Source organism: Rhyacophila brunnea, unplaced genomic scaffold (assembly GCF_057557595.1).
Source record: "Rhyacophila brunnea isolate RB1 unplaced genomic scaffold, BYU_Rbru_1.0 scaffold_9, whole genome shotgun sequence".
Lineage (NCBI taxonomy): Eukaryota > Metazoa > Arthropoda > Insecta > Trichoptera > Rhyacophilidae > Rhyacophila > Rhyacophila brunnea.
The window spans coordinates 34,221,389-34,239,303 of record NW_028233361.1 but is presented as its reverse complement, the minus strand read 5'-3'; the positions used below and the strand labels follow the sequence as shown (position 1 = coordinate 34,239,303).

Below are 17,915 nucleotides of genomic sequence, written 5' to 3'. Positions count from 1 at the left end.
ATCAAGGGTTCCAGCAAATGAAAATAGTATATTAAGATATTGGTATAAGAGTAAATTGGTAATCTCAAACATTTGTCTATGAATTTTAATATGTTAAATAAAATGTAATACAATAAAATGTGTGTTACAAAATACTACTATATTTACAAATAAAAAAAACAAATCGAAACTAAATAAGTAGGCGTTTATTGTTTGTTTGAATACTTTCAATATTAACCACATTACTTTGATATAATAAAGCTAGACGTATTCCATAATAGAGAATATTACTTTTTATGACTCGTGGAAAGTGACGATGCGTTGGCGATATAACATGCATCAGGCAAGAGGTTAACTAAAGGTATGAGAAAGGTTAGACGAAGCCTACATTAATTTAGTATCGGCAATTAATTTAAATGGTTAATACCAAAATAGGCGTTTATCATATTTCAATTAAACGTGATAATATTTCTAACAAGCCGTCTAAGGAGAACCATTTAAAATGTTTATAAACGTTAGAATATTTTACACGAGAGTAAATTATATGAAATTTCAAAATTAGTTCACGCATAGTATACTTATTCATTAAATTACCTAGATATTTATATTTTTAGTAATACAAGAAGGTTCTTTAGACTCTTGGGGGTGTTCAACTGGTAATCCATGGCTGATTAGCAATGACATTAATATGAACGAAGCATCTGGAAAAAAAATGACACTCACTTATTTGTCGGGTCTGCCGAATGGAATTATCTGTTCTAACGCCATTACAATAAAGGTGATTTTGCTATAAATTCCCGATGTTTTTTATCAGTCTGCTGAATGGTTTGGTTCGAACGGGTTTGCTCAAATGAACATTGACACTAGAAACACTGTTCTAACGCCATTACAATAAAGGTGATATTGCTATAAATTCCCGATGCGTGATATCGCATAATGGAAATTGCGTGACGTTTACCTATACATGTGTCAATGTTGCTATGCGCGAATTTACTTGCTAGCTACTGTATTGAGTGCGTTATCCATTAATAATGTCATTGCTGATTAGAGGATATGATGGATATTACTGGATAACGATGTTATTTTTATTGGATCTTAAGGCGAAGAGTTACGTCTTTAGCAAGACCTGCAAATTTAATATGTTTTAATGATAAATATAATTTTAAATTTAATTTTTTTATTAACATCATAAAATCACCTTTCAGTTAAAATCGTAACGGCATATCAATTAGGTATAACGTAAGGGTTTTATAATTTGTTTAATATTTTAAAAATATCAATAAATATTAAATTTATTTACATACGAATGGAAAAACGGCATATTTTATTTTCAAAAAAATATTTTTTAATTATCTCGGAAAATAGATCGACATTTAAAAAGTATTTCTATCGTTAATCCATCTCAATTTCTCACCCAATGGATTAGTCGATAGCATTACTAACAAAACAGTTCCTTTCTTTGAGAGAAATTGGTATTTGTAGCACCAAAACTGCCCACAAATTAAGATTATTTATTTTACCATTCATACAATACTATTTTGTAATATATTTTTGGGATACTGTAAAATCTGAAAAAGTCGTTGGCAGTTTAAAATATACGTAACACCTGTTATATTTTGAAGCTGAGGTGAAGTTAACTATATAATGTTAGAGAATACTATATTAAAATAAAGTATTGTTATTAATAGTATGTTAAATACCTATATGGACCCCGACCGCCGCCAAAATTATTACCCACAATCTCCTTTCCAGAGTTTGGAGGTGTATTTCTACTCCATTCAGCCAATAGACTCATGGTCTCCCAGCAAGTCGTTGTTCCTTTGAATTTGTCCACGATACGTACATATTTATGGGGCTTTATCACCCATATACAATTTTAGTACATTTTATAAGTTTTCTAAAAAACCCATTATATACTTCACGTCAGTATTTATCTACATTTGAATAACATAATATTATTATCAAAGTGATACAATTCAAATCTTTACACTTTCAAACGATTTAAAAAAATAAATCTTTAAAAGTATTTGTAGAAATATTTGAATATTATATAGGTATACATCATAGACTATAGATACATCTAGACGCCACCCGTTGCATTGTTAAATGAAGCTGCGTGCCGTGCGTTTGGTTTGTGGGCGAGCGAACGCATTCGTCTACAATTGTTCGAGATCATAGACCATTTCGCTAGTGCTCGCCCAAAATGCTCGCACTAGACGCTCAGAATTAAAATATAATTTTCTTTTTTTTTTACGTTATACAGTATTTTTAAGCGGTCAAAGTGCAACAATTAGGTAAAGATATCCATAATTTAAGTTATTTTAAAGAAACACTAGGTCACTGATATTAAAATTTAATATATAATAATATACAAATAAATTATCACGAACATGTATCAACTTACCTATGAAACGTAATACCATCTTCTTGTTTATCAGTACGGCTACCATATTTTGATACAACACACAGAACCATCTTTCCTACTTAAATAACTAAAAATATTTACCACTGACTTTATGTTTAACACAAAAAATAGCAATTTTAGCAACACGAGCTCACAGGTTATTGACGCTGCGTGAAGTGATTCACCACGATTTGCCGGCGATACTTTTGGAAACTAACTCACACATAATATGTAGACCTTTTATCTTACTCTAGCGCGTGTCGCAGAGATTATAAGGGTGCCGAATACTTTTTCACTCGCACTTATGCATCGTTTTTATTCAGGCCTTGGTATACATAAAGAATAATACGAAAAATGTTGACGTTTGAAAATGATGTTGACGTTATGAAAAACCTTACTTTTGACAAATATAAGTTTAATAAATAACACGTAATAATTGTAAAAGTAATACAAAATATTTAAAGGTTTTTTCATTTATTTTACTGCACAATTATTAATAACAATAATATAAAATAAACAATGCAGGTTGTATAGCCCTGAGATCATAATCAATTAGTTGCAATGACGAAATAAGAAATAAACATTCATTTCGTACATAAATCAATGACTAAATAAAGAAAATATTGCCAATCTAATAAATAATAATATTTACGAGTTTACATTACGACGCTTTGAACTATGACTTTTGAATGAAAATTTAGTATGGTAAACATTGTGCACACTCATAAGAGAAAGGTAGGTACCAGAAAAAAATGAAGGACCAAGTTTACTGATGTGAATGACTATATTAATAATTATAATGTTCATATTGTAATAACTAATAACATAAGAATGAAAACTGTATAGAGGTAGGTATTATGTTGTTACAATGATTATCCAAATTCAAATTAATCAATGAGCTCGCTGACCTTAAAAAATAGCTCGTGCGTTGATTGACCCATTCTCAGATGATTTTGAGCTATGTTCATTCAAATTATTTTAGATATCGATAAATTCCACTGACGTGAAGTCAGCCTAGGTAGACGTTGTATTATAAACTTAAAATATAAGATAGGTATATTTTTAACCCACTCCTTGTATTCCTTTTTTTTAGCACAGTTTTTTTTATATTTTTTGAAATTTACATGAGTAAGTATGATTTTGTTTTAGGGTATTGGCAGCGCTTTTCAGTGGACTGTAATGTGACGGAATGATTCCGATGCTGGGGGGTATTATATCAAGGATTCCAGGCACTGACTTTTAATGATGATGAGACAGGCTCCATAGTCTGGTTGCCACTCACTCGTATCACCATTCTGGTGCGTTACTATTTATTGAGTCACCCTGTGCGCGGCAATTGACGGTCAAAACTAGTGCACGTAAATAACGGCGTAATGTTTTACAGGTTAAATGTGTTTTTCAACCACGAGGTTGCATAATGACTACCTGTCAATAGTATCATTCATATTTTTAATATAATATAACGTCTTTGACGTATAATTTGTAATGTTTGCTTATAATTATAAATGATTTTGTCCGTGTAGTCATTGTCAAAGGTAGTTGAATTATCATTGATTGAATCATTCATAATAATAATACTCGGAATAAAATACATACCGCATCGAATATCTCCAAGTATTTACACAGTTTTTAGTATATATACATAATATTATAATAATCTTTCATGTCATATGAAACAGTGAAAAAGAATAAGCATTGATCATAAATATGCATCATATAAAAATATATAATTTTGACTTAACTATAATACTTAAACTTGATCCATAGACCAAAAGTAAAAATAATGAATAATATAATATCTTTTATTAAATTACAATGAATGTATTATCATCATTTTGAACAAATGTTATGATCGTTTATTAATTAGTATGTAGTATATACTAAATTTATATTTACTATTTTCCCATAGGTATTTAAGAATACAAATAATCTTATCGGCCCACATACTCAGCGTAGGTAAAAATGGAGCTTTTATGGTATTTTCAGAGCATAACCCTGGACATTCCTTAAACGTTGTAGATAATCTATTTATATAATTTTGAAGCCTTATTATCCTTTATATTTATTTTAAACATTTGAAAATTTCAAAAATGGGCACGATTAACATATTTGAAGATAATTCTAAAGATACTGATTATAAGCTATGTTATTGACCATTCAAATGTGATAAACATCCTAGGAATAATGTTTGCTTTATAATAATTATTGACCTAAGAAGAAGGTAGCATTTTTTTGAAATACGCCATTTCTCAGTGGCTAAACTACAATATACGGCCGTAGCCATAAATTTACAAATGATAAATAAAGTTATCACATTTGAATGGTCAAAGATATAGCTTATAATCAGTATCTTTAGAATTATCTTCAAATGTGTTAATCGTGCCCATTTTTTGAATACTAAAATGCCTAATTCTTGTCAAATTTGGGATTACAAAGATTATAAAATATATTTTTTTATCGTAAATATGTCACTATACAATGTTCACATTAATTTTACTAATAGTTTGTTTAAATGCATTTAAAAATTAATGAATCTAAAAGATCTTATATATATATATGACCATATAAAATAATACTATTTTATGTAATAAAAATACTTTATACAGTCATTAAATTTAATGTTTTAAATAAATATAAAGGATATTTATTAAGGCTTCAAAATTATATGAATAGATTATCTACAACGTTTAAGGAATGTCCAGGGTTATGCTCTGAAAATATCCACAAAAGCTCCATTTTGGCCTACGCTGAGCTTGTGGGTCCTTAGTCACCGATTACAGTCCTAACTTTCAAATCAAATAATTACTATTTCACGTATTAACAAACGCTTTCGCCAATACAATATCGTCAATATCAATATGGTTTCTATATGTAACTGATAGGTACGAGTATGTAACAATAAATTTAATTAGTGTGATAAATTTTCAACTGCTTATATTTTTTGTCTCGAATAAATAAGTAAGAAAGAAAATTGATACAGTATACTCAGTACAGACTGCATTTCTTAAAATGAAATATCTCATTCGCAATAGAGATCTCAACCAAGACGTGTGATGACGTATGGTTACTGTTATATCATCAATCCTTATCTGACCTGTGGGTATGGGATGCTGAACCAAAAATATCAGAGAGAGTGTCGTATTTCATGATGTAGCTATACATATCTACTTATACTTAAATCACTCCGCCAACAGTGTGACCAATATTAACATATTCAAACGAAGGTACAAATGAATGTACGAAAATACAGTATATGTTAGAAAAAATGCAGCATTTATTATATTAGCCTTATATGCAAAAAACTGATCTAGTTATACATAATATGCATAAAATGTTATAAAAACATGTTGAATTTATTGGTGTACGAATATTCATGATTGCTATTAGTTCAGATCCATAGAGATTCGGAGACTGACAATATTGTAATGGATTTAATAACTATGTTTTCCATCATGTGCCAATAATATGGTAATTATAATATTATGTCTAGACTAACTGAGAGTTTTGAATTTCGTCAATAAAAAATAACATTTTTTTTAATTAAATCGAGAATGATATTACTAATATGATCTTGATTATAGATGGTGCTACGTATTAATTGAGTTATTATAATTAATGATTGATACGATCAGAGACGGATTGGTAGATTAAAGATTAAAAGGACTAGGGTACTTGCACTAGATACTAGGCAGTAAAAGGTGTGAGTTCTAATCCTATTAGGTCCGAAAAATAATTTAAGTAGACTATTTTTGAGTTTCTTAAGTTTTTCGAAATTAGAATTTTCAATAAGAAAAATCTTCTTTTTTTTTCCGACCATGTCCGATCCTGATAGGATCATATGGGCCTCCATAGAGTGGAGGTTTGTATTGACAGGTCTTGTTTTTTACGAGAAATGGATGTCAGCCACTTGCTCAACCTATTAGGTCCATACCCTGACACACAAATTGAAAAACAATATGTGTACTTGCCAGACCCAGGATTCGAACCTGGGACCCACGGCTTTATAGTCCAACGCTTATGCCGCGCGGCCACCGTGGGCGTCTAAATCTAACGTTCTTAAGTCTTTGATATTTTCAGTATTGAATATTAATTATAAAAAAAATGTTTTTGTAACATATAATATAATATTATAATAACAGTTATGTTACCTCCCATAATTACACCGAATAGTGCACAAAATTCAAAAACGTTAAGGGAGGACGTGCTCAGCGTGGGTCAAAATGGAGCTTTTATTCTATTTTCAAAGCATGATCCTGGACATTCCTTAAACGTTGTAGATAATCTATTTATATCATTAAGAAGCCGAATTATCCTTTATATTTATTTTGAACATTTGATGACTGCATAAAGTATTTTAATTACATAAAATAGTATTCTTTTAAACCTCTCGCTCTAATGTTTTAGAATATAGTCATATTTCAGTACATAAATGTGAAGTGGTGTTAAGATTTTTTACATTTATTAATTTTTAAACGCATTTATAAACCATCAGTATAATTTATGTCGACATTATTATAGTGAAAAATTTACGATAAAAAATTATATTGATAATCTCTGTGATCCCAAATTTGACAAGAATTAGGCATTTTATTATTCAAAAAATGGGCAAGATTAACGCATTTGAAGATAATTCTAAAGATACTTATTATAATCTATATTTTTGACCATTTAAGTGTGATAAACATCCTACGAATAATGATTGCTTTATAATAATTATTGACCTAAGAATAAGGTAGTTTTTTTTTGAAATACGCCATTTATTTTAACGTTCCCCAGTGGTTAAACTACAACATACAGCCGTAGCCATAAATTGACAAACTAAAACTGAAATAGGGAGTAAGAATATGTTAACGCGCGTGTTTGAACATGTACCTAACCGAAAAAAAATCTTTTTTTAACGGTCCACTTTGACCTACGCTGTGCATGTTCCCCCTTAATAGTGTGAGAACTTTAATATGTATTACAGTTATATTTAAGTCTATATTAATGATAATGACTATCAAAGTCACGGAATCCCTAAATCTACATGCATTTAGATATAATAATATCAATTTAACAAATTGAATATTGTTTCGTAGACAAAAGCTTCGTGATTGAAATATATTTCGATGACTTTAAAATATGATAATACCTGCTCATCAATTTGTGGAAAAAATCGAACATCGTTGTATTTATTCAACGTGTTGTAGGTACGGCAACACAATATAACAAAGACTTATTGTCTATTTTATTGAATCTTGTAGAGGGTATTGTATTTCATTGCTTACAAATTTTCAATGAAAGATTACACTTACATAATGTACAGAAAATTTATTGATACAGAAGAAATATTCAAAACCTGATCGTAAATTTTACTGCTTGTCTAAAAACAAACATGTTCGGAAGGTAAATCTTTCGTTTCCTATACATCTACAATGATAATGTCACTAAGTGTGTTCTTTATAGTTATATTATAATAAGTTTGTATATTATAATAATTTTTATTTATGTTAAAATGGTAACTGAGTAATATCAGAATACAAATTTTAATCATCAATTTTGAATACTATAATATTCAATTCTCTTCTTCTTGGTCGTGCACCCATGGCTGAGGATCGTGACCACATTTAAATTTCGTTATCTTTTGAGCGACCAAGACTTTCCATCCTTCTCGATCTTCTGTTTCTCTCAGGGCAGAATGGATGGTGCCCCCAGTCAGCTCTTTCACTTGGTCGCTCCATCGCGCAGACGCTCTTCCTCTGATTCGCCTTCCTTGGAGGCTACCCAAAACTACCAGTCTCTCCAGTTTGTCCGGTCCGCGCCTGACAATATGTCCAAAAAACTGCATAATTCTTCTCATACATATCGTCGAGAGCCGTTCCTTTATCTTCAGTCTCTGGATGATTGACTGGTTAGTCCTGTGCTCTGTCCAAGAAATGTGAAGCATTCAGCGCCAACACCACATCTCAAAGGCATCAATTGCCTTCCGTTTTCTTGCCTTCAGAGTCCACGTCTTGACTCCGGATAGAAATACTCGAAAAATTAAAATTCGATACTAAGAAGACCATAATAGGGACGATCACACAGAGTGGATATTATTTCAACAGATTTTTATTTTTTCGAGAAATGGATGTAAGCCACTTGCTCCACATAATAAAGTCCATACTCTGGGTCCAAATACATATTGAAAAGAAAACAACATGTATTTTTATTCCAGAATCGGGATTCGAATTCCGGACCGACAATATTGTAGGTTGATACGTTACCACTCGCGAATCGTGGGCGTTGTATACAATTTTCTATATGAATATTGTGTACCATACTGAATTAGATATAATTATATACTTATTAAAATGATTTTACGTTATAAACACTACCTTTTTAAGGAAATCGTTGATTCTAATTAAATATAAAATAATATATTGTTATTACTGTGAATAACTTAAATATGTTTATGATCTTTGAATGAACTCGTTAATGTAAATAACCTAGTATTCATATTATAGTGTTAAAAATAACCATAACATAGATTTAATATGTAAAAAAATCAAGAAATTATTTATCTATAGGTACACATATTTCATTGAAACAAGATAAATATTTTTTCTCTACTGTTTTTTACTAAAATATTATAATTTACTTTTATACTTGAGATTTTTGCACTTGAGAAAACATAGAAAAATGTTTAAAGTAAATTCAACCTCAATAGCATGATTAATGCATGTACAAATTTGTTTTTCTAATAAATTAACAGGCACGCACTTTCTTCTGGTGAATGCACGAAGCAAATTTAATGTATACAGCATTCCCGTTGTACAGATCAAAACATCCGTTGTTTATGAAAAGACACAACTGTTCAGTCGAAAGAAATATTTTTAAAAGAATGAAATAATGAACTTCAAAAATGAATGATGTAAAAGTAAATAAATTATTATGTAAAACAAACGAATAAATAATTATTGTTGGTTGCCCACTTTTTGGTGCACTTGGCTCCATCTCAATATATATGCAATGTCAAGTGTAGTTTTAGTAAAAAAAATGTTTAGCATAAAAAGTTGTTTGCGAATAGTATTGACCGTGAAAAATATTCAGGTAGGTACGTAATGAATTGCATACAGTCATCACGACTTACGAATGTCATGGAATTTTAAATAAACTATATTTTTAAAGACATTAGATATTTTTATGGCATTTCATTAGATATTGGTGACGTTTTTTAAATGGACTGTAATTTGAAGGTGATGGTGGGAGAATTACGGATCTATGGGGGCCCCCAGGATGTCAGACACTGACATTTTAATGTTGAGGGCTGGCGTGCGTTGTTCGGTATTCACGTACTCACGCACTGGTAAACGGATGGTTCAGAATGTCATTCTCACGGTTTCACGATTATGGGATGAGTGATGATGGAAAGTTCAGGATGGGTGACAGACGCGACGATTACTGAAGCCGTATCAGATTTAGCGCAACAAATATCACATATGAGTTTTGTCTGTCACTCTGTGGTTAACGATGGCTTGGCTTTAACAAGCCTAAGCACGTCACTAAATGTATCTTGCAATCACGGTCCACTCATGACCCGTAACTACTGGTTGCTCTGGTCTTGCGACAATAATTAATAAGGATTTGAGGAAGGTGGGGAAATGAGAAATGATGGTCACCATAATTGGCGCAACCAGATATCTATGTATATTCAATGCATATACTTGGTTATGTTCATTTTCATCATTACATAACTAGTAATCCTTCATAATTATTACAGTTTTGTTACATTTATTAGTTACTCGCACTTATACAGGTTACATTGGTAATATTTAAAATTAAAGATTGCCCGCGACGTTATCCATTTTAAATACGGAAAGAAAAAGTAGAAATATAATATAATATACAGAATGACGAAACAGACTGATTCCAAATGAATTAATGTAATCATATAATATTATTATTTTCAAATTAATAAGACAACGGTATGATCTACACTACACACGTTCCTCTACCTAGCCATTATAATATTTCTATTATATTAAATCAGTATATTTAGAAATGTACCACGTCGGTAACATGCTGGATGTTTCTACGCCTAAGGTTGCTATGTTTAAATAATAACTGTCAATGAAGTAGTGAGTCCCCACTTCTGATTGTATGGATCACTGGTTCTAATCCTGCATCAGCTAATAATAATTGTGTTTTAATATAACAACTTGTTGAATAGATAATGAGATTTTAATTGCCTCCTTTAAAATGCACGTTAATTACATCGATCGGCCGCCTGGTCATTACGCGCCGTGTGCGTCTTCCGCGTCCAAAGTATTAAAGCGATTCATATTTTACTTCATCTGTAATTTAGATTACATACTGTATGGTACAACCTGAACGGTGATCTAAACAGTGTATGGCTAGGATAAAATGCATTAATTTATTTGTCAATCTTTTAACTACTTGTCACGTCTCATTTTATTTTGAAAAATCAATATTTAACAAGTCAGCTGATTCAATAATTATCCTATTAACATTGTGTTTTTTTTTACAGATTCTTGGCCGCATTTATATGCACAACGACTTTACCAACAATATTTGGACAAGGACACTTTGGAGGCAGATTTGGTGGTAAGTAGCTTTCAATATAATTATCCTGTTTAGACCATAAATTTTATTGTATAATATTCAGTCTTCAATTTGTAAACCATGTTAAGTAACACTTTTTGTAAAACCCAATTTCATCGTGTAAACGATGTTATCAGATGTCTTCTTTCATTAGATATATTTTTGCTGCGTAATGTTATATACCTAGTATCTGACAATCGTTTCATCTATTATATGGTTAGTGAAGCAAGATGGCGGCATGTTTACAGTTAACACGTATGCTAGTCTCACAATTAACGGAAGAACTTGTGAAAAACATAATGAATTCAGTAGAGTTTTCTGACAGCAATAGCAGTGTGACGAACACGAATTATTCTAAAGAAAATAGTGATTTAAACTTACTTATATTATTTAAACTTATTTTACTTACTTACTAAAGCATAGTAAGATTTTTGTATATTTTAGACATATTTAAAGTAAGTGATTATGTATCTTTAAATGCCAATATCTTAAAACATACTTTATGTCACCTAACATAGTAAAGATTACAACAGGCAGTTCATTTTCATTATTCCCATTCTGACTTGTTGCAAATGCGATTTATTAGTGTTGGGTTAGTCAACTTTGTGATTACATGTAAATATATGTGATGTTGTTATACACGACAAATTATAATTATTCTTCTTATTCTTTCACCCTGTCATGCCCCAGCATTAGGGTATAGGGCAATTACAAGTTCATGCCACTTCCCTCGGTCCATCGCCAACTCTTCCACCTTCCGCCATGCCAGACCTGCAGCACGTATCACTTTTGTAGCACCGCTTAAGGGTGACGGCCGGCCACGAAGTGTCGTACTCTCTGGCGGCATCCAGATACAATCACCAAGGGCTGCCATGTCCGTTCACGAATTTGAGTGTTTGTAACACGGTCGTACCAATGTACACCAAAGATTCGGCGGAGGCATCGATTCTCAAAGTTCAAAAGACCAAGATAATCTCTAAAGCTTGAAATCACGTTTCACAGCGATACAGGAGAACAGGTAGCATGCACGCGTTGACCAAACGACATTTTTAAAATTAAAATTACAAGTAACAAATATTTAATCATATTGATAGAAATAATTTGAAAACACCTCTGATACATACGCACTAGAAAGAATTTTGTTAAAAAATACGGTGATTTTGATAAAGAGGTGTTTTCAAATTATGTTTAATATATTCAATATAAAGAATGTTACATTCACGAACCTTATGAATGATTCGTTGAATAATGAATAAAATAAATAGTACTATTTATATTACATTAATAAAATATGGCTAAGCCTACCGAAAAAAATCCAAAACTTACATGCATTTTGTAATAGGTAAGTGTGGCAATTCAAAAAAGTATTTTTTTCCTCACAAAAAAAATGTACAGTGTGACGATTAGTATAGTTTTAATAATCTTATCAATGAGCTGTCTATACTAACTTTTATACTTACTTCGTAGATTGTTGTAATGCTTTATATATACATAGACTATTATTATGACTTTCATACTATAATCACGTGAATTTAAAAAGAAAACTTTTCGAATATATTCAATATGTACAGTCTATCGATTATAATTTTTTGAACAATAATTTTGTGCGATTAACACATGATATTAATTATGATCATTTATTTAACATATTATTAAGCTTCTTGATAGTATCTTATTCTTGTCGTTTTAAATAAAAGAGCATTTGAATTTAGATCTAACTAGAAGGCATTCATTAAGATGACATCTGTCAACAGTTTAACAAAGTCTTTTAATCATAATTGTGAGTTGATTCCATTCCATGTTGTCTACAAAATGCATGTCATTAGGTCTTAAAAAGATATTTATAACAAGTGAAAACTGGCACAACGATGTAAATCAAAATAAAATACAGTACAGCACTATTCTATCATTCTTCAGAAATTAAAAGTAATAATTTAATACTATAGATAGATTCGCCGAAGCTCGACGAAGCTTTAAGTAGTGATCTTTGAGATTATCTACCATTTTTATTTCGGTATATTTTTTAAGCGCATTATGGTTTTTTGGGTGTTGTCTTATAATTGATCACTTTATCTACGTAATAAGTAACTAATTTTAATTACACATTTTTTTAATTAACATTTTATATACTAATTATATTATATCAAATTCTACTACATTAATAATATAATTTATAATATTATCATTTTTTGTAATATGGAATTCTACCAAGTAAATTCGGACTCAATTAATACCTATCTTTTACATAGGTAAGTATGTTCAATAATAAATAATTATGTAAGTATATCATAAAAAAAATCATAATATAATTAGAAATACAAAATGCTCATATTGGCTTTATTAAAGTTAGTATGATATTCATAATTAAATAATGTTATTTTCGAGTTGGTACACCTACCTCATTAGAATATTTTTGTTTTAAGCTAATATATATATATTTTAATAATTTACTAATATTTAGGCTTGGGGACTTGTAAACACTATATTTAAGGCTATACTTCAGCTGGGGCACGGTCTAAAATGATCGCGACTACGCGACGCGAAGATTGTGCAAATGACGCGTGCAGAACAAAACATAATTTGTCATAAAAAGTCAACATGCGTCCATTTAATGTCATATTTATTGTTCTATTACTAATAATAATAATATATTCATTGACATGTTTTATTTTTCAAGTAAATGGGTAACGTTTTTTAGTAATCTTTACACGATTTAAGAATTAATTCCCCCGTCGCCATCACAAAACAAATTGACGTGTTCACACCTCGATTTTCGCTCTCCGATTTCCAGCCAGTCCAAAATTTCGTCGCACCTATAGTTGAAAATTATTTACCGTTTCACTGAAGTACCGTCTTAAGCAAACCATACAATATTTATCATCCCATTTTAAAGACAAGTCAATTAAAATAAAACTATTTCTATAATACGAACTACTTGGTTACTAGGGTTTTGTTCCTTTTTTGTTCCAGTTTACTGGAGTGAAAGAGAAGAAATCCATCTCTTTTTTTAAGAAAATTACTTAAACTGAGATAGTTCATTTATCTTTAAGGCTTTAAGAAATAGTTATCGACATAAAATAATATAATTTTGTTAATTATCTATTATTTCGTTCATCTTTTGATTTATAAACTAAATGTCGTTCACTTTTATTTTTAAAATTTCACAAGTAAAGATTTAATTTATCATAATTTAAATGCGTATCGCGTTACTTAATCTCGTGACGTATAATGGTATATTTATAAAAATTAAAAAAATACTTAACCAAATCCCAGATGAAATCAGTTTGAAGCTTTTTTGAATGGGAAATTTCATTGAATAGTGTTATCTTTTTCTGATTGCGCCATTCATTGAGAAAAATGAAAATAAATTTTACTGGTATGTTAAGCATGACGTGCGATAGAATCAACAGATTAGGTACAGCGCATGTCAAAATATGCGTATACAACCTACATACATATTACAGTGTACCTATGCCAGAAGAGTTAAACCTAGAACCATGATGTATTATAATATAATAAGATTTTTTTTTATAATAATGATAAATAGGTACTGTATTTTTTAATAAAAGTTTTAGCATGCATTAACACCAACACTTACATAATATATGATGTAAAGAAGAAAATTGGTAAATACATTTTTTTGTAAAGGTTGATTTTTATCAATTCATACTATGACAATATCACATTATTTTTCTCTCCTATTAGGATAAATTCAATGTCCAAGTCATATTGAAAGTTAAATTAATAGACTTTTTTAAAAGGAATAGTTGGGAGGCATACGCCTAATCCAGTGTTTTTCAAACTTTCAACATCTGTGTACCCCTTCTACAATTTTTGTAACACTGAGTTAAAAAAAATTGCATATACTTTAATAACAAAATTTATTTATTTTTCCTTTTTTAGTACAAAAACAAAATAATAATAAACGAAAAATAAAATTCATTCTTAATAAAATATAAATAAAAGTTATATTATAAATAACATTTATTATAATCAATGAGAAGGATGAATGTTGAGACGACAGATCATCGTAGTTTGGTTTCCTGGTTATTAATTTTAATCTGAGATGCGGTTCCACATCCAAAAACCTGTTCCTTTTATTTGACTACTATTTGTCTACAATGCTGAAAAAGCAACCTCACATAGATATGAAGTTGGAAAAGGCAAGATGTATTTCAGGATTTTCTCTTTTAAAACTAGATACACATTCTAACCTTCTTGCATGGATGTTGTATCAGTGTTGTATTGGTGCTTGTTGCACCAGGCGCACCCAAAACCCGGTGCAGCGCGTACTCCCAGCAAACTCTTCCCGTACCCCAGGGGGTACGAGTACCACACTTTGGGAAACACTCGTCTAATATACGCATCAGAATTGCAGGTGACAGGCACAAAATCACACCACTTCCATTAGTCTATAGTCTAATACCACGTCTCGTTCTTCCCGCCTTGTAATACTTGTAGCACGTAGATCGCTTTTGTAGCACTACTGCAGAGTGTTGATGGATCGAATATAGCGAGGGAATATTTGAGGGTGTACTACAAGGAAGGGGCTTATTGCAGGATTGAGTTTTATACACTAAATTAAACACATGTAGAAAAAAATGCATTTTTAGACAGATGCGGGATTGGGCGCCCGACCAAAGACCGGTGATATACTGATATACCAACTTTCATAGTATTGTGTTAACATCAGTGTTACATTTATTCTAATTATATTCTAGCAATACTTTTTCAGTATTAGTGACATTTTTTTACATTCATTGTTTTATGTAATTTTTTTGCTGGGGTCGTTTTTTGGGATCAATCCTTTACGAGACTTGTTATACATTCATAACAATGGTTTTGAAGAAGTTTGAGAAGTTTTGAGAATTTTGTCTAGGTACCCGAAATCCTCTTTTAAGAGAGAAAGTAGCCTATAAATTGAAGAATTGTACTAATAAGACCAATTGTCATGTATGGGCTCGGAGACCTGGTGCATGACTAAAAGTATGGAAATAGGGTCATTTGCGCGGGGAGTTCTACGTGGTACCTCTATAGCCGTCAAAGACGTATAGTTGGTATGGAAGATACAAATATGAGTTGTGCTCTTTGTACTAGGCCCCGCATATTGTACAATCCATCAAAATATACTTGGATGATGCATGTCAAAGACACTGATATTCGGGAAGCTTGTAGGCAAGCGAAAACCTGGTCGACCTTGTGCAAGATGGAGAGATAGTGTTGAGTTAAATTGAAATACATTGGGCATCCTACACTGGAGGGAAGCGACTTTGAAAAGACCTAAATGAAGGCATATGCTGGGTGATATCAAGACCATATATTATGTTTGTTGCGCTAATGAAAACAAAAATATACTATCAGTATTTTTTGGTTTTGACCAAAATTATGCTACGAATATTATATTAACAGTACAGTATGCGACACTTTGCCAATTACTGATACCTTAGCTAAAAATCTATGAAAAAATCCTTCAATGACTCAAGTACTACTTAAAAGCAAGTGCAACAGTTTGTAAAACACTGGTCTACACGGAATGCACAATATTATGTTGTACTAACTAAATTTGTGCAATTTGTAAATATCATAACATATAGCAACTTCTATACCTAAATAATTACACTCTTTTAAAATTCACAAATTTGTTTGCCACGACAACTTTAACCGACTGAAATTGGTTTATTTTAGTGTAAATGTGAAAATAACTATTAATAACCAATTTCATAGAATTTACTTTAGTTTATTCCTATCAAAATACTGTAAAGTTAAATTGTTGCAAACGATTAATACCTTAATTAGTCAATCTATTCAATAGTGTTTTTAAATACCTGTAGTAAATTGTGTTATAAAGTAATCTGTCAATTAAAAAGTGTTAAATTAGGTTTTGTGGTAAAACTACTAATTAGTTTTTATTGAGCGGAATTTATTGTATTTACAAAAATTTTACTTAACCGAAATAATTAAAACGTATAAATGTCAGGAAATTATTCAATTTTCTAGTAGACCATTAAATAAAGCTAAAAATGCTATAATACTGTAGTTGGGTAATGGAAAAGTATTTTTTAATCTTCGTCGGTAATTAATTTCATTTTTAATTGATGTGCTGCAGCCATTAAATAAATTTTAAATTATTGATCGGAATCCAAATAAAAAAAACATTTATTTTTAAATGGTCGTGCGAATTAGAAGTAAGTTTTTTTTAATTTATTTTATGACAATCAGTATTATTTATTATAACTGTAAAAAATATATTTTCTAATAAATTGGATACTTATCTCAAATTGCAAACTTCATATTGTTTACAATGTGACTCAGGTAGATTGAGCATTCGCCGTAACTAAATTTTTAACGTTTAGATACTATTTTTGAAGTTATACTTCTTTTGTCGCATTTAGTAGAGGGTAAAATTGAGAGCTGTGTGCACACACCGATACGAAAGCACGACACGATTTTGATAACGTTCGTTATCCGTTGCCTAGGGCCTAGGCAACGAATTTACTATTGTCGGCCATTTGCAATTCCTTACGTAAACAAAGGAATAAACGTCAGAGTAGGTACAGTTATTACTTTAAAAATAAAAACAACGAGAAATAATTATATAATTCAGTAATATAAGTTAAAGTGTATAGAAATAAACCAGCGGCACTTCAATAAGCGGCCATTTTTCTTGAGTGTGTAATTTAACAAGATAATTAAAATAGTAATATTAATTAATATTAATAATTAAGGAATGAAGCAATACAATAATTTTAAACCCGCGGCGCTCCAATAAGAGGCCCTTTTTTAGTTAACGAATAATTTACAAAATTTTGGAATATTACATTTTTTTTAATGAAAATACAAAATATGAAACACTAAAATCACTAGGAAAATCTTTTTGAAAAAATACAACACAGCAGCATTTAAACATGCGTCTTTCCGCATTCACGCTCATGCGCATTGGACCCTATGC

At 30.5% G+C, this 17,915-nt stretch overlaps 1 protein-coding gene across 1 annotated transcript in view; it reads left to right on the top strand.

Moving 5' to 3' along the window:
- Mp (collagen XV/XVIII-type protein multiplexin) overlaps positions 1–17,915 on the top strand; it is a 971,377-nt gene that overhangs the window by 138,915 nt on the left and 814,547 nt on the right. Inside the window, exon 2 of the mRNA XM_085959748.1 lies at positions 10,893–10,969. Within this exon, the coding sequence (XP_085815874.1) occupies positions 10,893–10,969 (77 nt within the window). The remainder of the gene's footprint in view (positions 1–10,892; positions 10,970–17,915) is intronic.